General features: G+C 40.6%; 1 protein-coding gene and 1 pseudogene across 2 annotated transcripts in view; both read left to right on the top strand.

Annotated features, from left to right (window-relative positions):
- The window catches only part of LOC102874504 (sorting nexin-12-like), a 22,167-nt gene extending 7,980 nt beyond the window's left edge, over positions 1-14,187 (top strand). Inside the window, exons 2-4 of one of the 2 annotated variants that reach the window (XM_006895967.1) lie at positions 11,528-11,623; positions 13,581-13,705; positions 14,069-14,187. In XM_006895967.1, coding sequence (XP_006896029.1) covers positions 11,528-11,623; positions 13,581-13,705; positions 14,069-14,171 — 324 coding nt within the window. In that variant the 3' untranslated portion in view covers positions 14,172-14,187. The remainder of the gene's footprint in view (positions 1-11,527; positions 11,624-13,580; positions 13,706-14,068) is intronic. The other variant, XM_006895968.1, reaches the window with a different exon arrangement.
- On the top strand, positions 7,953-9,148 carry LOC102858403 (annotated as a pseudogene).
- Positions 14,188-15,328: the final 1,141 nt, after the last annotated feature.

The following is a 15,328-nucleotide window of genomic DNA, read 5'->3' as shown; positions in this document are numbered from 1 at the left end:
TTGTCATCCCGTGCTGCCTTTTGAAATCTTCTATTCAACTCTTTAGTATCTTGAATTCTTCCCTGTGCTTTGGCTTCTTTGCGCTCCAGTGCAATTTTCAGAGTCTCTTCTGACATCCATTTTGGTCTTTTCTTCCTCTTCTGTCTTTGCAATGACCGTTTGTCCTCTTCCTGGCAGTCTAATTAGTGTTATTTTATTTTACATGTGCCTCATCCCACTTCAGTATTCTTTGGGCCTTTATGTTCTTGGGTAGAGTTGATGTAACCTGGCCATTTATTTGAGTTTTCAAATCTTAGACAGCTTTAATCTTTTCTCCGTCTGTCATGCTGTCTATCGGTATAGTTGTAAGGATTTTAATTTTCTTTCTGTTGAAGGGTAGTCTATACTGAAGACTGTGTGCTTTGATCTCCAATAAGTACTTCAAGTTCTCTTCATTTTTAGTAAGTAAGGTTGTGTCTTCTGAATATATATTATAGGTTGTTGATCAGTCTTCCTTCAATATTGAAACCACATTCTTCTTCATATAATCCAACTTCCTAAAGTATTTATTCAGTGTACAAATTGAATAGGTATGGTGTAAAGGTACAACTTGATGCATATCTTTTCTGATTTTAAGCCATAGAATCTCTCCTTTATTTTATTTTAACTGCTACTACTTGATAATTGTGTAGGTTCAACATGAGTTTGATTTAAATATTCTGGAATTCCCATTCTTTTCAATGTTAGCCATAATTTGTTATGATCCACACAGTCTAATGCCTTTGCATATTACATAAAACACAAGTAAATATCTTATATATTCAATAAAAAACAAGTACATGTTCTCTGCTTTTAGCCAAGATCTATCTGACATCAGCAATGATATGCCTCCTTCAACTGCTGCTTCTGAATCCAGCTTGAATTTCTGACAGTTTCCTGTCAATGCAGTGCTCTGTTTTTGAATAATTATCAGTAATATTTTACTTGCATTTAGTACTTATATTGTTCAATAGTTTCAACATTCTGTTGGATCACCTTTTTTTGGGGAACGGGCATAAATATATTAAAAAATCAATCTGGTTTGATTGGCCAGGTCTTTCAAGTTTCTTACCAGAAGCAAGTGAACACGTTCAAGGTTGCATCTTTTTGCTAAAATGCCACATTTGATATTCCATCACTTCCTGGAACCTTATTTCCCCCCCAAAACCTTTAGTGCAATTTGAGCTGCTTCTTTCAGTGCCCTTGGTTCTTGGTCATATGCTACTTTCTTCCTGAAGTGGTTCAGTGTTAAGTAGTTTTTGGTACAGTGACTCTATATAGTCTTTCCTTTTTTTTTTTTAATGCTTCCTGTACCGTTCAAGATTTTCCCCATAATGTCCTTCAGTATTACAATTCAAAGCTTAAATTTGTTCTTCAATTCTTTCAGTTTGAAATATGCTAGTTGTGCTCTTTCCTTCTGGTTTTCTAACTCTAGGAGTTAGCATATTTCCTTATAACACTTTGTTTTATCTCCTCAGGCTGCCCTTTGAAATCTGTTCAGCTGTGTTATTTCATCAATTGCTTTAGCTTGTCACCATTCAAGAGCAAGTTTCAAAGTTTCTTCTGATATCCATTTTGTTTTCTTGCTTGCTTGCTTTTATTGTCTTTGTAATAACCTTTTGCTTTCTTCACGTATGGTATCCTTGATGTCATCTCACAACTCATCTGGTCTTCAGTCTTTAATGTTCAGTGCATCAAATCTATTCATTCCTGAGATGGTTTTAAAATTCAGGTTGGATAAACTCAAGATTGTATTTTGACTTTCATGCCATTGTTTTAATACAACTTTAGTTTGAATTTGCATATAAGCAATTGGTGATCTCTTTAAGGTCCCTGGCCTTGTTATGACTGTTGATGATGATTTTCTTTCTTCTATCTATACGTATAGGTTTACACTGGCCCTTGGAGAAGGACATCAAGCTTGGGAGGGTAGAGGGACAGCGCAGGAGGAGAAGGCCCTCTATGAGGTGGATTGATTCAGTGACTGGGATAATTGAGATGGAAGTGTCAGAGACAGTGTGATTAGCACAGGATAGAGCAGAGTTTAGGGCTGTTGTACATAGGGTTGCTATGAGTCGCAAGCGACTCAACAGCACATAACAACAACATCTATAGGAATAGCATTTTCCTGTGTATTCTGTCAGACAAGTTTCACATGCAGCATTTGTTTTATGAAAAGATTTATAATGCATAAGTTGGTTGTCCAAAATTCTGTGATGAAATGTCAAGCCTCATTTCTTTCACTCAGACCATGTTTCTCTGCCTCTAGTCCATCTTTATTTTTAACTTTTGACTACCAGTCACCAGTTATTAATGCCTCTTTATATATGCTAGAGATGAAAAGGCGAGGAAAAAAAATGGGATTGCTTTCATGAAGGTCATTTCTAGATACATCTTGAAATACATTGTTGTGAGTGAGAGGATAATATCCATACGCATACAAAGAAGACCTGTTAATACCACTATCATGCAAATTTATGCATCAACAGCCAGAACCAAATAGGAGAAAATAGATGATTTCTACAAACTTCTGCAGTCAGAAATCAAACGAACATGCAACCAAGATGCATTAATAATATGGGTGACTGGAATGTAAAAGTTGGGAACCAGCAAGAAGGATCAGCAGTCAGAAAACGTGGACTTGGTGACAGAAATGAAGCTGGGGATAGAATGATAAAATTCTGCACAATCAATGATTTATTCATTGCAAATACCTTTTATAAGAGACATAAACGCAGGCTATACACATGGATTTCACCTGATGGCATGCACAGGAATCAGATCAATTATATCTGTGGAAAGAATTGTTGGAGAAGTTGAATATCAATAGGGAAAACTAGGCCAGGTGCTGATTGTGGAACAGCCCATCAACTACTCATATCCAAGTTCAAATTAAATCTAAAGAAGGTCAATTCAATTCCACAGGAATAAAAATTTTACCTTGAGTCTATCCCACCTGAATTTAAAAACCAGCTCAAGAGCAGGTTTGAGGCCTTGAACATTAATAAATGAAGATCAGATGAGCTGTGGGAGGATATCAAGAATATTGCCCACGAAGAACATAAAAGGTATTACAAAGTTAGAAGAAGACCAAAATGGATGTCAGAAGAGACTCTGAATATTGCACTAGAGCACCGAGAAGCCAAAGCAAAGGGAAGAAATAAAAAAGCTAAGAAACTGAATAGAAGATTTCAAAGAGTAGCATCTGAAGACAAAGCAAAGTATTATAATGAAATGGCAAAGAACTGGAGACTGAAAATGAAAAGGGCCAACCTCACTTGGCATTTCTTAAGCTGAAGGAACTAAAGAACAAATTCAAGCCTCGAGTTACAGTACTTAAGGATGCTATGGCAGAATATATTTAATGATCTAGAAAGCATTAAAAGAAGATAGGAGGAGTACACAGAGTCACTATACCAAAAAGAATTGACTGACACAGGAGATTTCAAGAAATAACAAATGATCAAGGGGGCAGTGGTCATGAAAGGGGAAGTTCAGGCTGCTCTGAAGGACTTGGCAAAAAAATTAAGCCCCAGTAATTGATGGAATACCAATTGACTTATTTCGACAGACAGATGCTGCCCTGGATGTGCTGTTGTGCCAAGAAATCTGAAGGATGACTACCTGGTCAACTGACTGGAAGAGATCCATATTTATTCCTATTCCCAAAAAAAGGTGACCCGATAGTGTGGAAATTATTGTAGAATATCACTCATACCACACGCAAGCAAAGTCCTGCTGAAGATTATCTAGAAATGACTGGAACAGTACATTGACAGAGAACTACCTGAAATACAAGATGGGTTTAGAAGAAATCGTGACACTAGAGACGTTATCGCCAATTCAAATGGATCTTGGCAAAAGTAAAGAGTGCCAAAGAAAGGAATGTCTATCTGTGTTTCATTGACTATACAAAGGCATTTGTGTGTATCACAACAAATTTTGGTTAACCTTAAGGAGAATGGGAACTCCAGAACACTTGATTGTGCATATGCAAAACCTATATTTGGACCAGGTAGCAGTCATCAGACAGAACAGGGAAACACTGCATGGTTCAGAATCAGGAAGGGAGTGTGTCAGAGATGCATCCTGTCTTTATACCTTTTCAGTCTATATGCAGAACAGATCATTTGGGAGGCTGGGCATTATGAGCAGGAATGTGGCATTAAGACTGGAGGAAGAGTCATCAACAACCTGCATTATGCAGATGACACAACCCTGCCTGCTAAAACTGAGGAGGACCTGAAGCATTTGCTGCAGATGGTCAAGGACTGTAATCTTCAATATGGATTGAAACTCAACATCAAGAAGACAAAGATTCTCACCACTGGGGCAATTGGCAGCACCATGATAGACGATTAAGAGATTTTGTTAACTGATATAACTCCACAATCAACACTCTTGGCAGCAGCAGTCAGGAAATCAAAAAATGAATTGCATTAGGAAAATCTGCTCTCAGGGACCTCTCCAGAGTACTGAGAAACAACGATGTCAGTCTAGAGACTAAAATGCGCCTGATCCAGGCCATGGCCTTTGCAATTACTTGCGATGCATCAGAGAGCTGGACAATGATGAAGGATGACAGAAGAATTGATGCCTCTGCATTGTGGTGCTGGAGAAGAGTCTTGAACATGCCATGGACCACCAAGAAAATAAATAGGTCTGTCTTGGAGAGGGTGAAACCAAGTGTCTCCTTGGAGGCTAGGATTTTGAAGCTCCATCTCACTCTCTTTGGGCATGTGGCCAAAAGGAACTGATCGTTGAAGGATATCATGCTGGGAAGGGTGGAGGGAGAGTGCAGGAGAAGACGACCCTGGTTGAGATGAATTAATATATAGTAACTAGGGGTTAGGTGTGTCAGAGTCAGCGAGACTGGCTCATTACAGGGCAGTCTTCAGAGCTATTATACATAGGGTTGCGATTTTTATCAACTTCAGATTGCAGATGTTGGTTAGAGTTGTTGGGTGCTGTAGAGTCAGAACAGATCCATAGCTGCCCTCTAGAAGGTTTTCAGAGGTAGTAAATCACAGGGGAGGAGATTGCCCATCCTTCTGTGGAGCAACTGGTGGATTCAAACCACATGTCTTTGAATTTGCAGAGCAGCTCCTTACGACTAGGCCACCAGACCTTCTTTACACAGGTTGGTGGAAGCCTTCAATTTCTACACATTTGGCTTTAAGTGGTTGGTGGGTGTATTTGAATAATAGTCATATGAACGGGTCTTTTTTTTGCACGGTTATGGATATTCTGTTACTGACAGCATTGTATTCTAGATCAGAACTTGAATTGTTCTTTTTGACATGTGACACCATTCCTCTTCAACTTGTCATTCTTGCCATTATAGGTCATATGATTGATTCAGAATTGCCGATACTAGTCAATCTCAGCTCACTAATGCCTAGAATAACAATCTTTATGGGTTTAATTTCATTCTGGACAACTTCAGTTTTCTTGGAGTCAAACTTCACATATTTCACATTTCAATTGTTATTGAATGTTTATAGCTTATTAGAATGTAGGAATAAACACATTTAAATCTGGGCACCAGGATTGAAGTGCTTTTGAAATGACTGTTTTCAGTGAACTTTTTAGATAAGGAGAGGATAAACAGATATAGGATTTCTCTTATGTCAGTATTTATTGAATAATTTACATATGTAGAGTAGTCATTCAACATTCTCCTCATGTTGTGTAGTTGTTATGTGCTGTCGAGTCACTTGCGACTCATAATGACCCTATGTACAACAGCCCTAAACCCTGTTCTGTCCTGTGCCAATCTCACTGTCTCCGCCACACCCACCCCGATTACCCCAGTCACTGAATCAGTCCACCTCATAGAGGGTCTTCTCCTCCTGCACTGTCCCTCCACCCTCCCAAGCATGACAGCCTTCTCCAAGGATTAGTCCCTCCTTGCAACATGTCCAAAGTATGTCAGACGAAGCCTCAGAATCCTTGCTCCAAGGAGCAGCCTGGTTTAACCCTCTCCAGCACAAACCTGTTAGTTTCCTTAACAGTCCATTGTACATTCAATTCTCTTCTCCAGCACCACAGCTAAAGGCATAAATTCTCCTTCTATCCTCCCTAGACATTGTCCAGCTCTCTGATGCATAACAACTGATTGCAAAGACCATGGCCTGTATCAGGCACACCTTAGTCTCCAGAGTGACACTATTACTCATCAATACTGTGGAGAGGTGCCCAACAGTAGACTTTCCCATCACAGTACATCTTTTAATTTCCTGGCTACTGGTGCCAAGAGTGTTGACTGTGGAGCCAAGCAAACTAAAGCTGTGAACAATCTCAATCTTCTCATAGCATCCTTAAATATTTCAACTCGAGGCTTGAATTTGTTCTTCACTTACTTCACTTAAGAAAGGCTGAGTGAGTTTGTACCTTTTGGTTTTTAACTCCAGCTCTTTGCACATGTCATTATAATACTACTTTGTCTTCCCAAGTTGCCCTTGCACATCTTCTATTCAGCAACTTCTTTTTGTTGTTGTGTGCTGTTGAGTCAGATCCTAGTAGCACAGGAGGAGACTGCCCATCCTTCTCCAGCAGAGCATCTGATGGACTTGAACCATGCCCATTCAGGATTGCAGCACAGCTTTTTGCCACTGAACCACCAGAGCTCCCACTCCTTAACTTCTTGATTTCTTTGGCTTCTCGGTGATATAGTGCAATGTTTAGAATATTGAATGATCCAGGAAGCATTAAAAGAAGATGGAAGAAGTACACAGAGTGACTGTACTGAAAAGAATTGGCTGACACAGAAGATTTTCATGAAACAGCATATGACCAAGAGGCAGTAGTGATGAAGGAAGATTTTCAAGCTGCTCTGAAGGACTTGGCAATGAACAAGGTCCCAGAAATTGGTGGAATACCAATTGACATATTTCAGCAAATAGATGAAGCCTTGGATGAGCTCACCAGGTTGTTCTAAGAAATGTGGAAGACAACTACCTGTCCAACTGACTGGAAGAGATCCATATTCATTCCTATTCTTTAAAAAGGGGATCTGACATAATGTGGAAATTATCAGATTAATATCACATGATGAATATCACAATTAATTATCATTAATATCACATACAAGTAAGATCTTGCTGAAGATTATCCAAAAATGACTGGAACAATACATCAGCAACAATATAATACAGAGATGTGCAAGCTCGATTTAGGAGAGGCCATGGGACTAGGGACATTATAGCTGATGTTAGATGGGTCTTAACTGAAAGCAGAGTGCCATGCAAAGACATTTGACCGTGTGGATCACAGCAAATTGTGACTAATCTTGAGAAGAATGAGAATCTCGGAACACTTAATTGTGCTCGTATGAAACCAATACTTGGACCAGAAAGCAGTCGTCAGAACAGAGCAAGGAAACACTGCATGGTTCAGGGATGCATCCTACCTCTATACCTTTTTAATCTATGTGCAGAACAGATCATTTGGGAGACTGGACATTTTGAGGAGGAATGTGGCATCAGGATTGGAGTTAGACTCATCAACAACCTGTGTTATGTAGATGACACAAACTTGCTTGCCGAAACTGAGGAGATCCTAAGGCGTTTGCTGCAGATGGTCAAGTCTTTAATATGGATGCTCAACATTATCATCACTTGGCCATTGGCAGCATCATGATAGATGGAGAAGAGATTGAGATTGTTAATTTCAACTTGCATGGTTCCACCGTCAACATTCTTGTTACCAGCAGTTAGGAAAGAAAAAGATTAATTACATTAGAAAAATCTGCTTTCTGGGACCTCTTCAGAGAGCTGAAAAACCACTATGTTCTTCTGGAAACTATAGTGTTCCTTATTCAGCAAGGTGAATGCACAGGTCTGTGCAGGGGCTGTGGAGCTGCTGTGGGTTCGCCGGGCCCTGGGCCCCGTGCCGCATGAGTACCAGCCTAGAAACAGGATCAAAACTTCAAAATGGCTGACCAAAACCCTCGGGGTATTAGCCTCCTCCAGCATATGGTGACTTTAGGCCCTGAGGCGACAGCCACCTCTCTCTTTATCACACCCCTAGACATGAAGGTGTGACTGCAGTCCCAGCACCTCTCAGGAGCCAATGAACCAATACTTCCCTCTAGAAGTGTGGAGCATCGCCTACACCAAACTGTCATCCCCTCTCCAACCTGCTGGGAAGTGCTTCCTGTCCTGCAATGGAGTCCTGGAGCCAGTATACCTGTGCCCAAATGGGGCCTGCTGTGCCACCTGGTTTCAGGATCGCACTTGCTTCATTGGTACCATGGGTGCTTTTGTAAAGATTGTGAGGCTTGAGGGCACAGGACCTTGTGGATTGGCTTCCCAGCCACCCTGGTGGTTACTGTGCCAACCACTGCTATTTACTGCACAGCCTATGACCAACTCAAGACCTTCCTTTTGATCTCTGACCTCTATGGTGGCTGGTGCTCTGTCCCATTTGGGCACAGTGACTATGATCAGCTCCCTTGAGCTGGTGCGGATAAAGCTGGAAGCTCAGGATATGTCGTACCAGGAGATGGGTGCCTTTGTCCAGGCTGCAGTGGCTCAGGGAGGTTGGTGCTCTCTGTGGCTGGGCTAGGGGCCCACTGCCCTTTGGGATGTGCCCTTTTCAACTCTATATTGGTTCAACTATGAGTTGGTGAAGAGCTGGCTAAATGGGTTCAGGCCAAAAGACTAGACATCTGTGGGCATCAGCTTCATGGCTGGTGGCATCTCAGGGATAGTGGCAGCCATCCTGACTGCCTTTTGATGTGATGAAGACAGAGCCAGGTCCAGCTGGGAGCAGTGGAGGCCATGAGAGAGAGGTCTCCATGTGTGGACTCTACTTGGCTGCTGCTGCTGCGAAGGATCTGAGCCGAGTCAGGGACAAGGGACTCTTTGTGGGCTTCCTCCCAAAGATCATCAAGACCACCCCCTCCTTTACCATCATGATCAGCACTTATGAGTTTGGCTTTTTCCAGAAACTCAACCAGGAGTGGCTTCAGGACCCCCCATCTACTTCATGGATGGGATGCAGGCAAGAGACTGAGCCAAGTGCCTTTTCCTCAGCACTGAGGGGTGGGAAGCTGCTTCCCTCCTCATCCTGGGTCCTCAGGCCCCCCTTCAGATATGACTTTCTTTCTGTTGCTCCCCATTCCTGAGGCTCAGGGAGCATCACTTTCCCATCTCCCAAGTTCAAGACCAAATCTGCTATCTGCCCACATCCTCATTTCCCTGTTTTTTTGCTGTAATTGGACCTACCCCCAGGAACCAAACACCCTGGGTGGTACTGCCTCAGTCTTCCCTACCTCCATTAATTCCTTACATCTAAAAAAAAAAAAAATAAGGTGTGCCTAATTCATGTCGTGTCTTTGCAATAACTTGCTATGCGTCAGAGAATTGGACAATGATTAAGGATGATAGAAGAATTGATACCTTTGAGTTGTGGTGCTGGAGAAGAATATTGAACATAATAAGGACTGCTAAGAGAATAAACAGGTCTATCCTGGAGAGGGTAAAATCAGGTTGTTCCTCAGAGGCAAGGTTTAGAAGCTCTGTCTCACATACTTTGGTCATGTTGCTGGGAAGGACCAGTCTTTGGAGAAGGATATCATGCTTGAAAGGGTGGAGGGATAGCACAGGAGAGGAAGACCCTAGATGAGATGGATTGACACAGTAACTGGAGTAATGAGGGTAGGTGTGTCAGAGATTGGCTCAGGTTAGGTCAAGGTTTAGAGCTATTATACATAGGGTTGCCATGAATTGCAGGTGATTTGATGCCACATAACAACAACAGAGTAATCATGGTTCATGATGTTAATGAATTGAAGATTAAGTGAGTAGACCAAATTTAAATGATTCATAAAACAATAGTGTGTAAAACAGTAGTAAATTATAGGTGTCATAGAAGTTCAGAGGGGAGAGAAATCAAGAAATTGAGCTGTTTTTTTCACAGAAGTATTCCTAGATGAAGTTCATAGACTTGACTGAGACTTGAAAGGAGCCTATTTGAACAAAAATAAACAGAGGAAATCATACTTTGGAGGTACTTCTCTATTATTCTTTCCGGGAAATGAATTTAAGTTAGTTTGAAAATGTATTACATACATATGATAAATTCAAATAGTATAAATAAAAATGTGACCCTCCTACCTATTCTCATCATCCAGTCTTACTCTCTAGTCAATCACTTTCCAATATCCTTTCATAAATATTTTATTCATAAATATATACATCCTGTTTGAGCATAAATTTGAGCAAGGTATGTATACTTAGCTTTATCATGAATTTACCATTTAATGCCTTTCTATACCAATATGCAAATCTTTCATGTTTTTCACATTTGGAGGCTGGGCTCTATGAGGAGAAATGTGGCATCAGGATTGGTAGAAGATCTATCAACAATCTGCGTTATGCAGATGATACAACCATGCTGTGCTTGTTGAAACTGAGGAGGACCTGAAGCATCTGCTGCTGAGGGTCAAGGACTGCAGCCTTCAATATGGATTGAGACTCAATGTCAAGAAGACAAAGATTCTTACCGCTGGACCAATTGGCAGCATCAGGATGGATGGTGAATAGATTGAGATTGTTTACAGCTTTAGTCTGCTTGGCTCCACAATCAACACTCTTTGCACCAGCAGCCAGAAAATTAAAAGATGTATTGTGATGGGAAAATCTGCTATTAGGGACCTCTCTAAAGTACTGAAGAGCATCGGTGTGTCTCTGGAGACTAAGGTGCGTCTGGTACAGGCCATGGTCTTCGTAATCACTTGTTATGCATCAGAGAGTTGGACAGTGACTAAGGAGGATAGAAGGTGAATTGATGCCTTTGAGCTGTGGTGCTGGAGAAGAGTATTGAATGTACCATGGACTGCTAGGAAAACAAACAGGTTTGTCCTGTAGAGGGTGAAGCCAGAATGCTCCTTGGAGGCAAGGATTCTGAGGCTTCATCTGACATAATTTGGTCATGTTGTAAGGAGAGACTGGTCCTTGGAAAAGGGCAGCATGCTTGGGAGGGTGGAGGGCAGGCGCAGGAGGGGAAGGCCCTCTGGGAGGTGGATTGATTCGGTGACTGGGGCAATCGGGATGAGTGTGTTGGAGACAATGAGATTGGCACAGGACAGAGCAGAGTTTAGAGCTGTTGTATATAGGGTTGCTTTGAGTCACAAGCGACTCGACGGCACATAACAACAACACAACATAGTGTTCTAATATACAGGTATGCCATAACTTATTTCGTCAATTCCCTATTAGTGCAGTTTCTTTTTATTATAAAAATAAAGTATTATGAAAATCCTTGTGTGTACATTTTTTACACACTTCAAGTTTATTTGTTGGAAAAATTTCAAACAGCAAGGTACTCCTAATCAACAACTGTGACAAGTCTGACTGTGGTAAGTGTTGGTATTCACCCAGTGGTGTTTTTAAAGGGCTACAAGGAACATGTTTTATAAGAACTACTACTTTAAAATATATCCAAGCGGTTCTGACAGATGGCTATCTACCACCTCTCTTCTTTTATTCTTCCTTCCCTGTAGACAAACCTACCTATCTTTAAACTGAAGGAATCTTGTGTACGGCGACGCTACAGTGATTTTGAGTGGCTGAAAAATGAACTGGAACGAGATAGTAAGGTATGGCCTGTTTTTTGTATGGTATCCTTGGGCAGGAGTAGGAGATAAATATAGGCTGAAAGAGAATAATAATGATATAAAAATCTACAAATTTTTAATTGGGTAATAAATAGAGTGATTACTCTCTTATCTTTGGAAGCAGGAGTGGCATCCACTTCTGAAATAGCTTGCCTCCGGAAACTCTATGAACCTGGAGAAACGATGAAAGTTATACAAGTGTTCTTTCATTCATAGGGTCACTATGAGTCATCTATGAGTCACGGCACTTAACAACAATAACAACTCTCTTATCTACCAAATTCCAGTATATTACATCCTAGGAATACCTTTTGGATCTTGAAAGTGGTACATTCAGGACAAATTGGGGGAGGGAAGATATAAATCTCTCTTTCTCCCTTCCCCACTCTCTTTCTCTTAATATATAACATGTATGTATAAAACTTGTCTTAGTGGCTAGTAAAGTAATAAAGCATAATTCCTGTACATGCTAAAAAGTCACACTATCAGGAAAGAGATATCTTAATCCTTGGATGGTATTGTTAAGAATATTTTTTTTTGCTAAATAGAAGCAATTTATTTTCTCCTACTGTTCAGTTTTCTCTAAGAATACTTTTTTAATAATTATTTTCTTAGATAGTATTGTTAAGAAAAGAAGACATATGACTGTGTGGATCATAACAAACTACAGCTAAGATTGAGAAGAATGGGAATTCTAGAACACTTAATTATGCTTATATGAAATCTAGACCAGGAAGCTGTTGTCTAAACATAGCAAGGGAACACTACATAGTTTAAGATCAAGATAGGTGTGCATCAGGGCCGTATACTTTCCCTGTTCCTATTCAATCTGTATACCGAGTAAGTCATTTGAGAAGCTGGACTTTATGAACAGGAGTGTGGCATGAGGATTAGAGGAAGATGCATCAATAATCCGAGTTATGCAAATGACACAACCTTGCTTGCGAAAGCAAGGAGCACTTGAGAGGCTTGCTGCAGAATATCAAGGACTATAGCTTTCAATATGGATTACATGTCAACATAAAAAAAACTAAAATCCTCACCACTGAGCCAATAGACAATTTCATGATAGATGGAGAACAGATTAAAATTGTCAACAATTTCATTTTACTTGGATCCACAATCAACACTCTTGGTACCAGCAGGAGATATATAGCACTGGGCAAATCAGGTGCCTCTCCAAAGTCCTGAAGAGCAGTAATGTAAATTTAGAGACTAAGATGTACCTACTTCAAGTCATGGTTTTTCCAGTCACTTGTTACATATCAGAGATCTGGACAGTGAATTAGGATGACGAAGACTCGATACCCGTGATTTGTGATGTTAGAGAAGAGTGCTAAATATCCCATGGACTGTCAAAAAAATATATATATGCCTTGGAGAAAGTACAGCCAGAGTGTTCCTTAGATTCAAGGATGGTGAAACCTCTTTGTCTCACATACTTTGGGCATGTTGTTGGGGGCGGCTATTCCTTGGAAAGAGACATCATGCTTGGAAATGAGGAAGGTCAACAAAAGAGAGGAAGACCCTTAATGAGATGGATTGACACAGTGACTACAACAATCAGCTCAAGTATGTCAAAGATGGTGAGGATGATGCAGGATAGGACAGGGTTCAGATCTATTGTTGATAGAGTCATGACTCAATGGCACATAACGACATTATAAAGAAAGTAAGGCATATTTGGAGTTTATTTTCTTTTTTCTGAGCTGGTATTGTTGATGATAAACTCACAAAGATGAGTTGGATTTATTACTGACCTGGCTATGCATATGATCTTAGTTTTTACTTGTGATCGTCCTTCTTACTTAAAGTTTTAGTTTTTAGGGACAAGGTGGGTCTTTTGCCTAACAGGAAATAAGGTATTTGGTGCTTTACCATCTGATCTCATTCTTTCTCTGCTCCTCTGTCATTTGGCTGATACTCTGCGCTCCTGTAGATTGTAGTTCCACCACTACCAGGGAAAGCATTGAAGCGGCAGCTTCCTTTCCGAGGAGACGAAGGGATCTTTGAGGAGTCCTTCATTGAAGAAAGGAGGCAGGGCCTTGAACAGTTTATAAACAAGTAAGTGCAGTTCCTGGGCTTTTGCCTTTTGTACTTTTGCTATCATGGTCTTTTTTAGAAGTTTTGTTTATTTTTCTTTGATAAGTACTATTATGTGATGCTGATGTGTTGTGACCTGATTTGGCAGTAAAACTATCTGTTTGAGGGGAATTCTGATCTGTACCTTGGATCTAAAAAAGCACTTTATCGTGTTTCACTATATCCCCTCCCCTCTGCAATATTACAGTTCTCTTGGTGTCCTACTGCTGTTCTCCACTGGCTCAACTATCAGGTCTGATAGTTCCTCCCTGTCTGCACCCTTATCCACCTACTAATTCTCTTTGATCCCAAATACTAATTGTATCCATCTTGATTTCTTTATAGAATTGCTGGGCACCCACTAGCTCAGAACGAACGCTGCCTACACATGTTCCTGCAGGAGGAGGCCATTGACAGGAATTACGTCCCTGGGAAGGTGCGCCAGTAGGAACCCCTCTCATCACTGATCTTCTGCCTTCCTGCTGAAGTGACATTGAGTTTTACACTAAGCCTCTCTCTTTCTTCATCTAAAGTTGGCTGTATATCCCTTGACTTGGTAGACGATCTAACATTGTGTTCCTTGGTACCTGACTATACCATGGGAACTCTGATAGTTTGCTCTTCTGTGAGGAGAGGTGGGACATGCTCTTTGTTTGGGGTCTGAGTGATGGTAGGGTGGAGAGGATTGCACTAGAAAGCAATTTCTTGGGCATTTACATTTCCAAAGCTATCATTGGTAGTAAAGGTGGAAGGGTTTTATGGTGAGGTATTGGATATATACTGATGCTGCTAGTCCAGGGGATTGTTCTACTCTTAGGTTTAACCAAGAACACTGAACAGGGGGCAAAAAAACCCTCCAAACCTGACTTTCCTACTTGCATGTATCTTGTCCTTTTTGGGATGATGGAATAGACTGAAAAGCTTTTCTTGGTTTCTCTAGACCAGCTCCCTAGTTTTATTTTTTTCAAACTTAACATTGGCTTAATATTAAAAAATTAATGTTTTCTTCATTTTGTTTTTCTAAATTTCGGTGATGGAATTATTCTTGCCAGTTAAAAACAAACTCTTCCTCCTAAACCCCAAGCCCATTGCTATTGAGTCAATTCTGACTCATAGCAACTATATGAGTAGAACCTCCCCATAAGATTTCCAAGGCTATCATTTTGTTGTTGTTATATATATTATCTATCCTCCAACTTTTGCCCATGCAAATTCTCAGTTTGCTTAAAAATTTATTTTACCCTTGTTGCATTCCTAGTTTTTTAAAAAGCATTTCCTTTGCCCTTGTTGCATTTCATAATAGCAGTCCCCCTACAATCTAAGCAGTCTTTTGTGGGGTGCAGGATGTCTGGGTTTTTTTGACACATCATGACTGCTTTAGGGCTAGAATGAAACCATAGAGTAATAAGGTGGCTCTTGTTACCTGAGCCCTCTCACTTTGTTGCTCTCGACTCTGGCTACCAATTCTTACAGGTAAAGCTGAGTGGACCAGCAGTTCTCTCATCCTGAGCTCTTGGGACTCTGTGGGTTAGATGTGTGGGTTTGATGGTTTGAGGAGTAAGAATAACTCACCATTGCCAAGTAACTTCCTCTAGGGTGAGAGTA

Source organism: Elephantulus edwardii, unplaced genomic scaffold (genome assembly GCF_000299155.1).
Source record: "Elephantulus edwardii isolate Elephantulus edwardi_28Jun2011 unplaced genomic scaffold, EleEdw1.0 scaffold00178, whole genome shotgun sequence".
Lineage (NCBI taxonomy): Eukaryota > Metazoa > Chordata > Mammalia > Macroscelidea > Macroscelididae > Elephantulus > Elephantulus edwardii.
Note: the sequence above shows the minus strand (reverse complement) of the source record. Positions and strands in the feature narration are given on the sequence as shown.